Genomic DNA, 18,393 nt, shown 5'->3' on the forward strand with positions numbered 1-18,393 from the left:
GTTGATAACACTTGGGATTATAGGCTGGCAGAGGAGACACTCTTGCAGTGCTGGATCACCTCTGCCACCCCACAGAGGACACTGCTGGTCAAGAGCGCAAGATAACCAACCAGGCAGGTTCTACTCTAAGCTACAATTACCTCCTTAGTCACCAGACAGAGCAGGAGGTGATCCAGGGTAAGGATGACTACAGGACAACCCCTCTGTTCTAGGGAAGGCCCAGGACCCCGGGAGCCCATGTGAGCTACCATACCTGACGTCTATGGTTCAGAGCCCAGAACTTGGGAACTGAGTACTGGTGTTGCTTGTTGTCCCCTGAATCCTGGGGGCTCAAGGAGGGAGAGGGGCAGACCGTGTCAGCCCGTGGCCTGTGGCTGTGTCAGGTGGTGCTCTGGCTTTTACCTTAGCTAGCTTTACTGTTCCATTTGTGGATCATGGGATACTTTATGATGTCTGCGTGAGACATGTGGATATATACGTATAATGGGTGTATGTATATGTGTGATTTATATATACATATAATGTATATATGTAGTATATATGATGTGTGTATACAACATGTATATATGTGGTGTGTAGTATGTATGTGTATGTGTGATATAAGCATGAGCTGTGTACATGGATATGTAACATGAATATATGAATATAAGATGTATCTGTGCAGTATTAATACGTGCTGCCTACATATGTGTGTTTTATATATAATGAATTGTATGTCTATATATGTTATGCATATGTATGTTGTGATAAAAGTGTGTACAGGTGTTGTGTGTGTGTAATATGAGTTGATATGTGCATACAGGAATGTAATGTGTGAAGTTTAAGTATGTGGTAGAGGTGTGTACATGCATGTATGTTGTATGTGCATGTATGTGAATGCATGCGCATTGGGTATGCACTACAGAGAAAAGGGAGCAGCCCCTTCATTGGCTTATGCCAGTGGGTTGTGCTCAGCCCTGCACAAGGGACTTTTATCTGTCGATTTTTGTCTTTCAGTGTGATGAAAGGAAAAGTAGGATGAGTTTGCTGCATGAGTTCATTTCTACTAAGACAATCCTCCAGCAGTCTCCACCTGCTCGGTTATGGTGTTTTGCCTCAACAAGTAGTTTCCTAACAGGCACAGTGCAGTTACAAACTTTAGTTCCTGGGTCCTTTGTCCCAAATGAACTCTACTCTCCTCTAGTCCAGAGGAGGGAGGTTTGGTGGCACCAATCACCAAGCCTCTGAGTTCCGTTTGCTTGGTTAGCCAGTCACTCGGCCAGCATTTGGTTTTAGTGAACCTACTGTGTGCCAGGTATTCTTAGGTAACAGAGAGACGGCCTTGAGGAAAAGAAGAAAAACCCCTTGTCTCCATGGACCACGTGGTTCAGTGGGCACAGACACGCCATGGTGATACCATCAGGTACTGTGGAGGAAGCCAAAGGGCCGAGGGTGTGGCGTAGTGGGTAGAGTGCTTACCTGGCAGTCTTAAAGCCCTGGGTTCCACCTAGCACTGCATGAGCCAGGTATGGTGACATGCTTATCATCCCAACAGTCAGCAGGAGGATCTGGTGCTTAAGGTCATGCTCTGTTACATAGCAAGTTCAAGGCCAGCCTGGGTTATAAGAACCTGTCTTAAGAAAAAAATCTCTGAGGATCATCTTGATGGTCAGGCTTGGGACAGGCTCCAAAGACCGATGGGTACCTACCTAAAAGAAACAAAGAAAACTGAGTCATAGCACCCCATTAAGTTTTTGGAAAGACCATGCTTAGAGTCATCCAATGAGACTGGGTCGAGCAGATAATGGCTCGGATGTAATTGCCATGGGTGCTTTTAGAGTCCCTAGGAGTAATCCGCTTTAGTCCTTTAATTCCAGGCTTGCAGATAAGGAGTCTAAGCGATGAAGAAACTTGCTCTTGTCCAGGGCAAAGTTTGGAGGAAGCGCAGACTTAGAATGGGGAGTGGTGGATGCCAGACTGGTAGTGACGTCTCCTGGTGCCATGCTGCCTCTCTGGGGGGAGAAGGATTACAGCACTTGTATTAACACCCTGATCCTCAGGGGCGCACTCTGAGGTCTTACCTGCTATACTTCAGGAAGAGAACAACAGGCTGCACGTGACCTCCCCTTCCTGCCATTCCCTCCAACGGCACAGCCTTTGGTAACCAGGGTTTCTGTACCTGTCAAATCATGCAACCATAGGTGGTACATGTTTGTTTTTAAATGCATCTATTCTAAACATGAGGAGTTTTGACTACTTGTTATTCCCTAAGGGATACAGGGTAATAACTCGGTCTGTCATTTATATTGGCTTAGGTATATAAGTGTCCTAGAGAAGAGCAAGAGAATAGAGGAGGGTATGCATGGGTTGTAGGTTTAAATGCAAGGCTGCCGTGTCAGGAGTTTGAACACTACCAATTTGGGTGTCCAGCAAGAATCCAGGAACCAATCTCCAGGGAAGATTATGTTTGATATTTTTATTTCCTAGCCCACAGCAAATCAGAAGCCTGCAGGAGGACAGTAGTGGTGCCCATGGGAAGGTCATGGGTCAGCCAGAGGAGCCCCTGCCTCTCTCACTCACACTCCTGGTGTGCTCCTGGCACCAGCAGCAGTATCTGGAATCTTTCTAGAAACTGGTATTCTGGGGGCTCTTACTCTGCCATCCACCAAGGTATAGCCTCTGGGTATTTCCAGTGCCTACCGTAGACCTCAGAACTGCCCTGGCCCACCCCATTCTGTGGACAAATTAGTAATGGAGGGCTGAGCTGAAAAGCAGGCCTATGCCCCTGTGGTCTAAACTAGCCAGGATTCTGGGCCTCTTGGCTCACTTGGGTATGAACAGTACTGCGGCACTAGGTGTGTTTACAGACCCACACCCTTCCTCTCTCTGGCCCTGTGATGGGTTAATTGACATAACCTCTCTGAACCTTGCTTCTCATCTATCAGTTAAAAACACATGGCTCACGGGGTATAGTGGTGCACACTTTTAATCCCAGCACTCAGGAGGCATAGGCAGGTGGACCTTTGTGAGATCGTCTACATAGCAAGTTCCAGGCCAGCTGGTGCTACAGGGGAGACCCTGTCTCAAAAAAAAGAAAAAAAATGGCTGATTCTCTGGCCCAGTCTCTTTAAGTACAACTGTGTCCTGTGCCTGTAGCTTAAAGATACCAAGAGGAAATTAAGAAAGAAAAGTGAAATGTTCACTTACCATTGGACAATATGTAACAGCATACATATGTAATATGTATTGGGATACATAATATATTAATACATGTTACATGATATCACTATGTATTTTCATAGCTTATATATGTGTAAATGAATTTAAATATTTATTATTAAACTGGAAAACTTTTTTTTCTTCAGTGCTGGAGATAGGACCCAGGGCCCATGTTAGGCAAGGGCTCTCTCCCTAAGCTACATCCCCATAATATGTAAACAATATGTAATATTGGACAGTATTTCTCAACACTAAATTATCTGGAAGATGGCTGGGCTTGTTTTAGGAAGGTTTCTTTTGAGAGTTCAAGGAAGGGTCATACTTACATTCATTGCTGTCATTTTAAAATCCTAATGACACGGGATTGAAGAACACCTGCTACTCTTGCAGAGGACCCAGGTTCAGAACCTACACAGTGGCTCGCAATCACCTCTAACTTCAGTTCCAGGGGATCCAACACCCTCCGCTGACCTCTTCAGGCACCAGGCATGTACATGATGCACATACAGACACGCAGGCACACACCTGTGCACAAAGTAACAATAAATAAACCTAGAACTTGAACATTAGAGTGTGATACAGAAAATGTGAGCTGTTTCCTTATCCACACTCATAAAACTGCAGCAAATCAAAGAAACACGAAGCCTGCTTTTATACCCAGATCACATAGCTAGAACTGGGTGACTGGCAGGCATCTTTGGAAATGCAATTACCTTTGAAAGGGGAGGGTATGAAATGCTCCTGTCTTTTTAGGAGAACCACGATGATTTTGCATGCGCATGTGCGCAAGAGAGAGAGAGAGAGAGAGAGAGAGAGGAGAGAGAGATCTTTTCTATGTTGTCATTTTGTATAGATTTCTCCTAATTGTTCATCATAACAAAGCTTTGAGTATACCCTGTCCTTCCCAATCCATTAAGAAAACTAATAAACCAGTTTCAGCAGCATGAGGCAATGTGCTGACTGCCAGCAAATTCTTTATTCTCTCTGGTCAAACGTTTCTAGAAAACGTGGCAGTTTGGCCTTCTTTCCTTTGACAGAGACTCCTGTGCTACATTAAGTAGCACAGGTCCCAATGGCATCCTGAGAGAGACTGTTGACGTACTAGTGAGCCACATGCACCTAGTTTTTACAGGAGAAAGTGAAAGCGAGTGCCTAAAATGTAACATTCAGGAATGCTCCAATGTGTAACTACCCCAGGGACCTACAGAGGTACCTTTGGAATGAAATAAATGTAGCAAAGTCATTCATTTATTTCATTATAGATTTGTTTTAACCTTTTTGTTGTTTGCCCTGTGTATAATAAAATCCCAATCAAGTACTTTTCCTCCAAAAGTACAATGGGTGATAGAAGACTTTGGGGTCCCTTTCAACTCTGTGTGATTCAGTTACATGCTGTTATATACGATCTTTTTATTTTTTAAGATTTAGTTTATTTTATGTATATGTGTGTGCCTACATGTATGTATGTGCACGATGTACATGCAGGCAGTTGTGAGCCACCGTGTGGGTGCTAGGGACTAAAACCAGGACCTCTGGAAGAGCAGCAGGTGCTATTTGCCACTGAGCTTCCCCTCCAACCCCCCTGTACACAGTCTTAAAGTGGTAACAGCGTTAAGCATTCTGGAAACCTTCATGATCAACTCCCAATGAGCTCAAACTCCAGGCCACCAGCATGCATATGTTTAGGTTTGCACAGTCCTAACATCAATTTGATCCGGTGTTGAATTCCCTATTGCCTTCCAGAGCCCACTAATCAGTAAGAGTGAATTTCATAGTGGACATTTTCTATACTCCTCTATTTAAAATTCAGGGGGCAAATTGATATTTTAATAGCATGCAGATACAGGAAACTGAAGGCATAAAGCATTCATTTTCCCCCAGCCTGAAAGTTTCTATCGGAAGCGCCTATATTTCATGAAAAATATTGCTACTTGGCACACGAAGCCTGATGGTTTCAGAAAAGAATTAGGTGTTCCTCGGCTCTCACATCTAAGTGCATCTGGACCACACCTTGAACGAGATGATTTTCATTTCCCGAGTGTCCCAGTGGGGGTTACAGCTCCCTAGCACCCTGTGATCCTGGGGTCAAGTTTCCTCCAAACCAGCACCTCTCCTTCAGCCTCCCAGAATGCATGCGAGGAGAGTGTAGGATGAATGATTCCCCAATTCTGAGCATTAAACTCAACCCGAGACCCAGGGCTTAGGGAACAGCTTAAAGAGAATTGTTTTCTTTGAGAGCTGTGCCCAGCATTCCTGTTGAAGCAGACAGTCATCAGTTAATCTCTGTAAATGACTACAATTTTGGCAGGTGTCAGCTGGTCCAGAAACAACTCACATGTTAAAACTTTTTAAAATCATGGGGTCATGAGGGAAGACTAATAAAAATAATCTCCTGTGTGTCTGGCCCCATGCTGGCTTGCCTGGAATGGCTTCTTCCTGTTTAAGTTCTCAGTGGATGTATCCCCATGTTTACCAAGGCACTACCGATACCCTGAATTCAGGATGATCCCCCATGCACCCCTGGTCACCTGCTGTATTTCACACAGTGTTCTTCAAGAATGCCACTGGGTGCCTTAGGAATGAATGTGCAGTTGAAATGGAGACAAAATCTGCCAGAGGCCCTTGTCTGCCGGCATCTTTCTGAGGCCTTGGAACTCCAGAATCACGTCTCCTGCCGTTCTCTCCTTGATTGCTAACACAAGGTGTGAGGCTGTGGTAGACAGTTAAAGGACTGGATCATGCTTTAAATGGTTTTGGAGTTGGGATTGTTTTTCTGCACAAAAACTTCGTTTTTTCAGTGTGATGAGGAGTGGGGATCTGCCATCAAGACAAGAGGAGGGAGGAACCATTTACACCATAAATGACTAAACAAAAGGTTCTAGAAAAAGACTTTTTTGTACTTCTGTGGTGAAAAGGATGACAGAGGTGCCTTGTGGCCTTTTGTCCATAGAGCTGGTGCTTAAAATACTCGGCCCCTAAGAGGCCTCTTACATGTGTGCTGGCCGAGCCTGCGTGACTCAGGGTGTTTGTGTTTGAGTCTAGCGTTGTGGGCTAGAGCTCTGAATCAGAGTCCAGATTTGCCTTGGTGATACATGAAAAGAGGGAACGTTGCATTTGAACTGCACAAATATTATGCTTAAGTATTTTTCCTCCTTTTGGAACCAAACAGGTCTTGTTGATGATAAAAATCACTGCAATATAGAAGGCCCTTTTTCTGTCCTGGAATTTGAGACAGTGTCATTGGTGCCAAGGGGCCCTGTAGCAGGAAGGAAGGCAAGCCACGGAGATTTAGAACCATAACACAACCTCTACAATTTAATTTTATAATTGTAGCAATTGAGAGCTAGGAACAAATGTACCTCTCGAAGCCCTGCTCTGGCCTGGGCAGAGAGAATGGAGTCCAGGGTCCTCTTTCTAACAGAAATGGCATTGGGACAAACAAGGGGCACTCTCTGTGGACAGAAGCTGGCTGCTTCTCTTGTCCTGTTGTGAAGCTGTGTGACAACTGGAGGTGGAGATTATGACTCAGTCAAGGGTTCTTTTCAAACAAACCCCAAGGGTGAGGAGGGAGCACCCTCAAGGGCCTCTTTAAAAAATGAATGGATCGGTGGCCTGGGGCCACCGTGGCTGAGTCCCTAAATGGGAGGCTGGACTCTACAGTCTCTAGTTCAGTCACATTTTGATGGGGGAACTAAGAGGAAAAACCCGAGGCCCAGCCACCCAGGCCAGCCCGGTGAGCTGTTTCCGATGACAGTGACACCTACTGCCCACATTCCCACCTTGCGTTCATTTCAAGTCCCTGGGAAAGTCCCTCTGGGCCCCCATGGGCCAGGCTATACTTCTTGCCTATTCCTTCTTAGGGGTGAACCCAGGGAGTGGGCTTCAGGAAAGAAAGGACGTCCCTGAAGAGTCTGTGTGGAGAAGGAGAGGGGCCCAAGTTGGGTAGGGGCTGCCAGGGATGCCCTGTCTTTGCAGGTAGCAGGAAATGTCACTCCTGGACTGTGAGTTTGCTGCACCCAGTTTCCTGTTGAACGGCCTGCTGCTAAGTTCCGGGTCTTACTCTGTAGCCTCAGACCTGATGACGATCAAGTTTGCAGGAAGTTGAGGCCCTCTGATGACTCTGGGAGGGTACCTTTTTTGGCCCCATTCTGTGACCAAGAGCCAATAAGCAATGGGTCCCACACCACAGCCACCATCACCAGCATCATTACCTAGTATCTTGCTACATTTTGCTCACCCAAAGTGAATGCAGAGGGGTGAATGGTGACAGGCCCCAAACTGAGGGAGCACTCAGTAAGTGTGATGAAGGAGCCCCAGTCAGCTAAGTAAAGAATGGCTCCGATTCCCACAGGCAGCCAGCCCAGGGAGCGATTTCTAACAAGCCCACCTTGGGGGTGAGGGGAGAGGGAGGGGAAAGATAAGAAAGCCCCACTTTCAGAAATTCCACAACACATTTTCTTATCTCTTCCCTCCCTCCTTCCCTGCCTCCCTCTCCTCCTTCTCCCCTCCCCACCCGGTCCCCACAATAGGACATCGGCAGAAACTAGATGATCAGACCAAGCCCGGGAGCTTGTCCTTTTCCGAGCGGCTCAGTGAACTGGAGCAGCTGCGGCGCACGGCCATGAGGGTCAGCCCCCACCACCCAGCCCCCACGCCCAACCCTCGGGCCTCCTTGAACCACTCCACTGCCTTTAACCCTCAGCCTCAGAGTCAGATGCAGGGTAAGTACCCCATGGAGCCCACTTCCCTTCACCTTTGCTGGGGCACACCCAGCAAAGCCCACCCAGGCCAACAGGACTTCCCTTGGATGCTCCAAGGGAGCTCCTGAAATCAGCAACATGCCCTGGAGGCTCATTAGAAAACCAGAGTCTAAGGCCAAACCACCTGCTGTGTCTCCCTGGACATTGCATATAGGAAAGACATGGCTGGGGATAGCCATATATGTATGTGTGTAGACACACATATCCATGGGTGACTATGGGATTTGGGATCCAGGTACCAAAATCCATAGATGCTCAAGCCCATTATGAATATGCCCTGGTGTCTTCATAGAACCTTTGTTCATCTCCTCATAGACTTTAGATCATCCCTAGATTACTAGTAATAGCTGATACAATATAAGTATGTTAGGTTAACACTTGCTGTATGTTTAGGGAATCGTAACAAGAAAAAATACATTTTTGGTTATGTGTCTATTTTAAACAGTATACTGTCAACCTGCTGTGGCTTAGTTACAGAACCCACAGATACAGGGAGCCACCTGTATATGAGCAGATGAGGTTTCTAGGAGTTAGCTTCTGCCGTGCTATCTTCTAACTACCCTCTAGTCTTGAACACACATATCCACGTTCAACAAGGTCAAAGTGAGGGGGTTCCAAGTTCTTGTTGCCCTCAGATTATGTGTGGGGTTTGCACCTAACGTCTGCTGTTTTTAAAATATGAAGAAGTGGGAAGAACGCATGCATCCTGGCACATTGAGCATAGTATTTTCAGATCAGTATAGAGTGCAACTCTGTTCATTCCATGGGGCTAGCCATCAACTGCAAAAAGCACTGTAAAATCCAATAACTGCATAAAACTTGCTGTGCCAAATTAGATAATGTACACAGTTCATTGACCCCGTGACAGGGGCAGGGACTGACATCAGTGAATGTTTGCTCTGTGATACCATTTCAAATATACAAAAGGCAATAATTTTCTCTATGCCATGCAGGACATAGAAGTGTATGATACAGTCATAGTAATATTCCTTTCTCAGAGACGCAGACTTGTTCAACCCAAAGGAAAAGATAAACAACCCACCTGGAGAAAAGAACAGGGCCAAGCAGTGGGAGTGGTCCTTTGTCCTTCGTGGAAAGCAGCAATTCATTCCCTAAGCATTCCTATTTTCTGCTGGGCACATACAAGCAGCGTCTGTTTGATGGGCTTTCTGGGTCAATGGCTCTCTTTTAGAATATAGAATATATAGGGCTCTTGAAAGCCATTCCCACATTGTCCAGAGTGTAATATAGACAGCCTATGGCCCCTGGAAATGGTGATACACACCTTTACAGCCCTTGGGAGGTAGAAGCAGAAGGATCAAGAGTTCTAGGCCAGCCTTCGCTGCACAGTGACTTTGAGACCAGCCTGCCCCTCTCCCCAACCCCCTGCAAAATCAAAGCTCCATGCTATGATCTCTGATAGTTACATTTTGGACACAGGTTATTTTATTTGCTCAGAAAATTCTCAAAGGCACCTTCCCGTAGTAAGCTGTGCACACAGCTATCTGCAGAGCTACTCTTTTGTATAAACAGAAACCGAAATTAGTCTTCCTTCCTAGGTGTGTTTAGAAAGAGCCCATGACACCCTTGGTTTCTCGGTATTTACGAGTGATAAATAATTCTTCAAAATATGTACGCTGATTTCAAAAGATCCCACAATGCAATTCTGTGTCGTCAGTTAAGACAAATGATACTTTGAGACAGATGGACTTGGGGCAAAACCATCTCTTTTTTTGTGGAGGACAAAAAATAAATTTTTAAGGAGACACTTCTGTTTTGTATTGAAGGCCATTTAAGTTCTCCATGATCCCATATGTAAAATCAAAAAAGCTTCTGTTTTCTTGGTCTCTTTGTTGCAACAAAAATAAATGTATACAAATAAGCCAAGAAAGAGATTTCCTTTCTCCTACGGGCATTAAAACCAAAAACTTTTTAAAGGCAATGGAAACACCCGTCTTGTAGAATCAAATTGTGGTTGTCACCACCAAGCCTGCTTTGTGCCACGTGTTTCTGGTAAGGCGTGAGCCTGATCTACTTTCACTTTGCGTCCAGTAGGCCTCTTTGCTGGAAAAAGCCGGGTGTATAAAGAAAGGTGGTCAGTGGATCCCTTGGCCTTTAGCACCTTCCACTTGAGTGTGGCAACATCACGGTGGATGGGTGGGCGTCTTCACTCCCTGGAACTTTGGATGCTTAGCAGAGGATCCAGTTTAACCCTGGCATCACCCCTTTCTTGTTCCTTTGAAAAACTTTCCACTTCTGCAACATTGGAGTAATCGTAACTTGTTTTAGAGTGCCCGGGGGGGCTCGCTTGCTACTCTTGAAAAAAAAGGTTAACTATATTGCCGATGTGGTTTCTCTCCAGAATATGAATCTGATATGTAATAGTTCACTTGTAAAATCTCAGGAGCAAAGTTTTAGAAAGAAAGTGCCCAAAATATTGTGTGTAAAACTACTTTCACTTTCTCTCTTGCCTCGCTCCTTTCCTCCTCCTACCCCTCCCCACTCTCTTTTTTCTTTTTTAATTTATTTATTACTATTTTATACAAGTCAAGTTTTGAATAGATCCTTGGATTTTTTTAAATTATAACTTTACTAGGGATAATATGAAAGTCTCTTTCAGCCACGGCTTTAGCTTGGTTCCCAGCCTTTAGAAGATGGTTAACATCCAAGCTTAGCCCTAGAACACCCGTGTCTATGTAAGATGAAATTTTAGGTAGCACAGAATGTGTTCATCTCCCTCAGATGTCCCCAGAAGTAGAAGTGGCAATGTTTTCAGCTTTACAGAGATGTCAGTGACCGTGACTGAGGACTGAGAGACCTTGCCACCGGTCTCTGGAGAGGCAGAGGACTGCTGGACCAGCACCCACCCCTTCAGGAGGGTGGAGTCATCCCCCTCAGTTCGTGATAGAAAGCAACTTTGCTTATCTAGAATCAAAAGTTCTGGAGAATCTGTCAAAATAGACGTCTCAGATGATCTACAACAGAGTAAAAGTGCGGGGAGCAGGGGCACGTTGCCATGCCACCAAACCACTGTTTATTTGTTGAGGTTTTAACTTTAAAAGGGTTGAGGTTAATTTCAACTTCCTACTTTACCTGGTCTTAAAATGGGATAGAAACCCATTTTGTCATGACTACATGTTTATGCAAGCCAGCACAGCACTGTCTAACCCTCCAGCTGTTCCAGGGTTCTTTCATTCCTTTTGCAGTGGGGGATGGGGCAGATTGTACAGAACTGGGGTAGTGATGCGCGCTCCCTCACACCTCCCACTTAGGGACATCTTGGGCAACCCAAGTGAGTCATTTTTATGACTCTGATTCTGATTTACCAGTGGCGAACCGCAGAGAAGGTGGCATGACGTCCACCTTCCTGGGAAGATGAGGATGGAGAGTCGTAAAGTCTGATGCAGAAAGCTGTCAAACCAGATAAGTTAGCGAGCCAGTGTTGTCCTTCTGCATATAGTTGGGTTTTATGTTTTCTTTTTTCTCTTATTTTATTTATTATTTTTATTTTACATGTATAAAAAAATAAAATTGCCTGCGTGTATGTGAGCGCACCCATGTCATGCAATGCCAAGGAGGTCAGAAGAGGGCTTCGGATTCCCCTGGAAATGGAGTTAAGGATGGTTCTTAGCCACCATGTGGGTGCTGGGAATCGAACCTGGGTCCTCAGCAAGAGCAGTCAGTGCTCTTAACTGCTGAGCCACCTCTCCAGCCCCAGGTTTGACGTTTTCACTGGACTCATTGTCAGACTTTCTGTACACATTATTCTTTTCTCTCACAACCACGTGGTGTGGTTTTTAGACAGAGACATAGAATGCTAAGCTTGGAGGTTAAAAGTTTCCCCCACCTCCAGCTTTGTAAGTGGTGAACTAGGACTCAAATCCAGCCCTTTCTGGAGGCATAGCCAGTAAGGGTTATGTACAGGCTTGCTCCCGTAGTACTCCTGGGTCAAGCTACAGGGGTGACTGCTGTCAAAATGTTGGGTAGCCCCTCATGCTACTCCTGGATTGAATATATTCTATTTTGATTAGATGCTGACATTGATAATAGCATTGGTGTCTGTGTTGGACATCTTACGAAACCATCTCCTTTGGGTACCCATACATTTCCCTTTAAAGATAGGGAGATAAGAAATTAGTGACTCTCTGAGCATGCCATAAGGGGGGTGTCTCAAGGGAAGAGAACTTCCAGCACTTGATCCTTCCTTGGAGTAACTGCCTTCCCATGTGTAAGAGTCTCTATTGTGAGGCCATTTGCAACCCAAGCCTTCCCAAGCACCTGGGGGAGAGTGGGTGCCCCCATTCCAATGCTCCATATGGCTAGGAGAGGCCATGAGCTCCCAGATCATCTCATTTTCTGTTTTCTAACTGATTGTCTTGATAGTTAGGATCCACCACCCCCACCCTCCCCAGTGAGTGACTTTGGAAAGACTGTATTCTCCTGTGACTGTCTGTGAAGTTCTTTGAGGTACTGAATGGACTTTGTTTCTCATTTGGGTGGGGTTTATACTTTGTCAATCCAATTCTCTTTATTCACCAAATGAGCAAAAGGAAGAAAAACTTTCCACTTTGCTGGAGGAAGTGATAAAGCTGTATATACAGGGAGCAGTGCCAGATGAGGAAGTAAGTGGCCCAGATGCCCCTACCAACACTCACTATGACACAGCTAGCACTAAACAGAGGAATGGAGGAACATGAAGACCCTTCCCAGCCTTGGGGCAAAACATCTCAACTGCACAGCGTTCTCTCTCTCTCTCTCTCTCTCTCTCTCTCTCTCTCTCTCTCTCTCTCCCTCTCTCTCTCCCTCTCTCATAGCAATCCTAGACATTTAAAACCAAACAGGAACAGGCCGGTGATCTCCTTGGCATTAGACGCTGTGACCAAGCATCAGAGATCCATATGGTATAGCTATGAAATTTTCTTTTCATGCTCACACAAAGAATTCAGAGTTCCGGAAATCGGCTTCTACAACTTGTTAATAACATGTAATGGCTTTTCCTTCAAAATAACTCTTGTCTAGGTATGGCAGGGTTTTAGAACCCAGTCTATTAACATCAGAATCTTACATGGTCAACAAGTCTAGATCAGGTTTTCCTATGAATTATTAGAGAGGGAGAAAGGGAAAGGGAGGGAGAAGAAAGCCCTCGGAGATGAGCATAGAACGCGGAATGCAGAGCCCTGGTTGGCATGAGTGTTCACTGACACCCCCCACACACACCCCAGCCCCTCTCACAAGCAGACAGACAGCCCCCACACACACCTGCCCCTCTCAAGAGGAGGCAGAATGAGAAGTCTAAGTTCATAGGATTAGAAGCACTCTCAAGAAAGGAACTATGGAATTGATGACCATGTGCAGATTCTCAGCTGGTGTAACACAAACTATAAGTTTAAGGAAAACGTGAAAATCTCAAGCTAAGGAATTGCACTGTAGACATCCAGGAAAGAAGAAGGGAGGATAGAAGGATAAAGGAGGGGGAGAAGGAAGAATGCTGGCTGGCCTTGGTGTCCTACCCACTTGTGCCATTTGTATCCTGGTATGAGGTGACTGACACAGTCTGTCATTTTAAGGATGAGCACAGGTCCTAGGACCTTAGTCCCTCTAACAGCGCATGGCTGTGACATTACCTCTCCCCCAAACACTTAACCCATCCTTCAGAGTCACTGACCTCTCAGGCTGACACCACCTTAGTAGCCCCAAACCACAGTTTAGTTACCATCTCATTTCCAGACCAATTATTTTCAAAACTGTTGCTCAGAGTGGAGCAGCCTTATTCGTGGGAGCCTATCAGACCCCACGTGGACAGCTTTTCTATCGGAAGGAAAAAGAATTTGCTTTAGAGCTTGGTCTTACTGATCAAATATCTTCCTGTGAGTAACTGAGTTTTTCTGTGATGCTTATGATTCTGGAGGCTGCGCACAAGTACATTAAGTGGTGTCAGTGGGTTGGACAGTCACATTAAACAGCGTTAGAAAAACTGATGTGTTCAGCTGCTCTATGAGAATGACTTCTTCAGCCCAGCCCCAGACTGGCTGCTGCATGCATAGGACTTGTGACAAGAGGCTGAATGTCCTAAAGCCTCAGTTTTCCCATCTGTAAAATGAGAGTACTAGTTATTCTTAGAGTCTAGGAGCCAAGAGATGGTACCAGTACGAGATGTTAAATCGGTGTAAGCAGTGCCAACTCTGGTTTTCTGTGACTGCCACAGACTACCACAGATTTAGCGACTTAAAACATCAGAAGCGTATTCTCTCACAGGTAAAGGCCGAGTCCCACGTCCAGCTGACGGAAGGTGGCCCTTCCACACTGAAGTCCTAAGGGGAGGGTCCTTCCTGCCTCCAGGCGTGCCTTGACTTCTGGCTGCCTCACTGTTTCCATGGTCTTCTCCTCTGTCCGTTTGATTTTTATAAGGACACATGTCATTGGATTTAGGACCAGGTCATTCATGATGATGTCAAGGCCCTTCACTCAATTACATCTGCAAAAGATTCCCTTTCCAAATGAGATTGCAGTCATAGTCTGGGGTTAGAATACATTCTTGGCTTTTTCTGGGACCAGAGTTCAACCCCCTAGAGAAACACCAAAGGATAGAAGGCATCAGAGCCTCGGCCAGTGGCTTCTGGTGAGTCCAGAGATGGCTTTCCCATCTGTGCCCCAGAGCAGACCTGGTGTGGTAAATGTGAGCTCAGCACCTCATGCTTGTGTGCCCCAATCACATCTTCTGGCTGCTGACATCTTGACCCATTATTTGCTGGAACTTGGTATCATGGCTCTTTTATTTCCCCAGGAAAGTGGAGTTTTTTTTCCCAGATGAGATCAGATATTTCCCAGTATTTTCTAGAGCACCTGTACAGATGGAACCAAAGGCCCAACAATAGCAGGTTAGGAGAACTACCCCCTGCGTCCAGGGAGCAATGTGACGGCAGAGAACGGAGGCCTGGGTCCTCCAAGTCCGTGACAGCACAGATGGCAGTACACAGAGAAACAGAAAATGCTGTGAAAATCAAACCCAGCCAGTTGGGGTAGACTCAAGAATGTGACCTCCAGACAGAGCCAGGCATGTCCCTGTTGTTTTGAAGCAACGAGTGGCTTTAAAGGGAGCACTACCAACCAGACACCCATCTCAAAAGGATGGTGATTTACTTTGTGTATCTCATTACCGTGAATTACAAATCACCTGCAGATAGCCTTTCAAGTTTGGCGCTTTAAGAAAGAAATTTTGACTGCTGTCCGAAGTGCTATCAAAGTTTAACAGAAGTTTGAACCAAGAGAACAGTCTAAGCACAGCTCTGGTTACAAATGAATCCAGGGACTGGAAAGATGGTTCAGCAGTTAAGAGCACTGGCTGCTTTTGCAGAGGACCCAGGTTCGAATCCCAGCACCCACATAGCAGCTAACAACCATCCATAACTACAGTTCCAGGGGATCTGATGCCCTCTTCTGACCTCTGCAGGCATTGCACGACACTGGCACACTTACATGCATGCAGGAAATATGCTTATACACACAAAATAATAAAAATAAATAAAATAAAATTTACAAAGGAATTTTCCAAGCTGGCTTTAAAATGCAGGCACTTTCGAATTTGGTTATGTTTCTTTGCAGGCTCTCGTTATGCCGAAAGATTTCATTGCTTCTGTCTTTCCTTATTTCCTCTGGTCCTCGGGACACCCCATCCTGACTCAGGAGATGTAATCTGAGGCTCAAGAGTGTCACTTTCCTCTTGGCCAACAGCTACACTAGTGCCTGATCTATACCCTGTTTTCAGATTTCTCTTTCAGAACCTGGCTCCACATAGACAGACCTTTTATATTTTCATTAAATAAGTTGCCTTCAAAGTAGCAGAACAGCTTGATTGTTATGAAGATTAAAGACACAGATTGCAAATAGCATCTTTCCTTTGTAGATTTTCCTCCCATAATCCCTTTCTGGCAGGACATTTTATGTTCTGATGCTAGAGATTCAGTTACCAGCCACAGTAAATACAACAAAGTAATAATTAGAAAAATAGAATAGAACTCTCCCTAAAAACAAACATTGATCAGTCATGTGTATTTTCTGTCCCTCTGTGACACTTCTGAGAACTGACCGGAGGAGGGTAAAAAAGAAGAATATACTATTTCCTGTTCAGTTGATTTCCTATGATCAGGCTATGGAAAGTCTGCAGGCGAGTGTTAGCTCACCTGGGCTCTTTTGAGCAGCGTGAGACTCAACACTTACCATCTGAAAGACAGAAGCATTTTAAAGAGCAGACAGAACCAGGGACAAGTGCTAGAATCAAGCCAATGAGCCATTGTTAGGAGAAGCTAGGTAGAGAGGACCTATTTCCCTGGCACAGGTTAAAAGACACAGCCCTGGGCACCTTTATTATGGCATTTCACCTTTAGAGCGTGTCCAAGACTTGGAACTTTCCAGACATAGCTGCGAGATTTGAACCATCACTGTCCAATCCTGAACTCCACAGACCATATCTTGACAGTTAATACCCCCTTTGGTAGGGCAAGTCCTCATCTTAAAGACAAAACTCAAGACTTCCCCTCCAGAGGAAACCACGTAGGTGAAAGACACGTGCACGCCTCCTGTTACAGGCAGCTATGGGATGGAGGAGAGGATACCAGGTCTGGACTCTGACTCTTCCCACCATCTTGGTTCTTTCACAGTCTGACTTGGGTCACTGGGGCACTGTAGTGACCACCCAGTCCTGGGAGTGTGGCAGAGGACATGCTAGAATCCTTCCACTTTGGAGATAAGCAATGCCACTAAGTAGTGTAAAATCAGAACCTCCCAGGAAGAAAGATCTGTGAGTTAATGTGACCTTGGATACAGTGGCTCACCCACTGGGGCAGTCTCCCAGCTTCCTAAATCCCAGAATCCTGCTGTAGAAGGAGTCTTCTTTTCCCCCACCTGAGTCATTACATGGCCAGATCCGAGGCTCAGAGCTAATTACTTGTCCTTCCTCTTCACGTGGTTGGAAAGGCTGCTTCTCAAGTTTTAAAAGACTATCTTGAGTAGGGCTGGAGAGACGACTCAGCAGTTAAGAGAACTGGTTGTTCTTGCCAAGGACCCGGGTTCAAATCCCAGCACCCACATGGCAGCTAACAACCATCTGTAACTCCAGTTCCAGGGGATTCGACTCCCTCTTCTGTCCTCCATGGGGGACACAGGTGTTCTTACGTACATGCAGGGATAACACTCATACACATAAAAAATAAAATAAATTTTTTTTTTAAAGAACATCTTGAGATTGAAAAGAAGAAATAAGGAGACCAGGGCTGTACTTCCCATAGTTACCATTCACATAAGGGGAGTGAACATTGGTTTATGAAGTCTCACGGGACAACCATACTGCTGTGACCACTCTCCTTCCATTAGTGCGTCTCTCTGCACATATCAGATGGCAAATTATAGAATGATAAAGTTATTAAAATATCTGTAAAAGTCAGCACAGGCTCAAGGGCTTGACTTGGCCTCTCTGCCTGTTAAGTGGTTAGTGTAGATCTCTCATCTCAAGGTCAGTCAATCCTCGTCTGTGCTTGTTGTAAATTGCCCGATTTTGAAGCTGTACTTCTGTTTGTTTCTGTTTGTTGCTATCTTAAGGATAAGTGAAGAAATTTTGAGGTGTGAAATCCCACCCCCTTTAAAAACTGAAGCCTTGGTTTGCGATTGGCTCTGTAGCTGAGTTATTATTGGAGCAGTTGTGGCAGAAAGAATATCAGAAGGATGCTGTGTGGTTCTGATATTTACTAAAAGCAATACCACCATAGGTTATGTTGATAGAATGGATCGATCATGGTGTGGTGACTCCCCACCACCAACCACACATGCATAGGTCACAGATAAAGGGAGCATCATCCAGAAGGTTCCACCAGACCAGGTCTGCCTCTTCTGTTTCCATATTACCTGAAGCTATTCTCTCTCTCTCTCTCTCTCTCTCTGGGAGGTGCACACTAGTGTGTGCATGTACATGTGTGCGTGCGCGTGTGGAGGTCAGAGAACAACCTCAGTGTCATTCCTCAGAAGACTTCTGCGTTTGCTTAAGGCAGGGTCTCTTATTAGCCTGGAACTTTGCCAAGTAGGCTAGGCTAGCTGACCGACAAGGTTCGGGGATCCTCCTGTCTCCACCTCCCACCTCGCCATCACTGAGATGACAGTTGAATGTCACCATGCCCAGCTTTTAATGTGGGTTCTGGGACTCGAACTCACGTCCTCGTGTTTGGAGGCAAGCGCTTCCCTGGCTGAACCATCTCTGAAGCCCTGGCCTCAGGACCTAGGCCTCTCTCCTATCTTGTGAATGATTCACTGGGTGGTCTTAAACACTAACATTCTGTAACCTTTGTAGGAATTATGGTCACCCCAAACATCCTCAAGGTAGCCAGCAGGGGTGCTCTAGATCCCCTACTCTGCTGCCTCTAATTAAAAGGCTGTTTTAGGGGAAGAT

The 18,393-nt window shown here is 45.5% G+C and overlaps 1 protein-coding gene across 3 annotated transcripts in view; it reads left to right on the forward strand.

Moving 5' to 3' along the window:
* Runx1 (RUNX family transcription factor 1) overlaps positions 1-18,393 on the forward strand; it is a 249,953-nt gene that overhangs the window by 201,970 nt on the left and 29,590 nt on the right. For 2 of the 3 annotated variants that reach the window (XM_008835922.3, XM_029564879.1), the window contains one exon: positions 7,728-7,919. The exons of the other annotated variant lie outside the window; for it this stretch is intronic. In XM_008835922.3, coding sequence (XP_008834144.1) covers positions 7,728-7,919 — 192 coding nt within the window. The remainder of the gene's footprint in view (positions 1-7,727; positions 7,920-18,393) is intronic. 3 annotated transcript variants of the gene reach the window in all.

Source organism: Nannospalax galili, unplaced genomic scaffold (genome assembly GCF_000622305.1).
Source record: "Nannospalax galili isolate Female #2095 unplaced genomic scaffold, S.galili_v1.0 scaffold136, whole genome shotgun sequence".
Classification (NCBI taxonomy): domain Eukaryota; kingdom Metazoa; phylum Chordata; class Mammalia; order Rodentia; family Spalacidae; genus Nannospalax; species Nannospalax galili.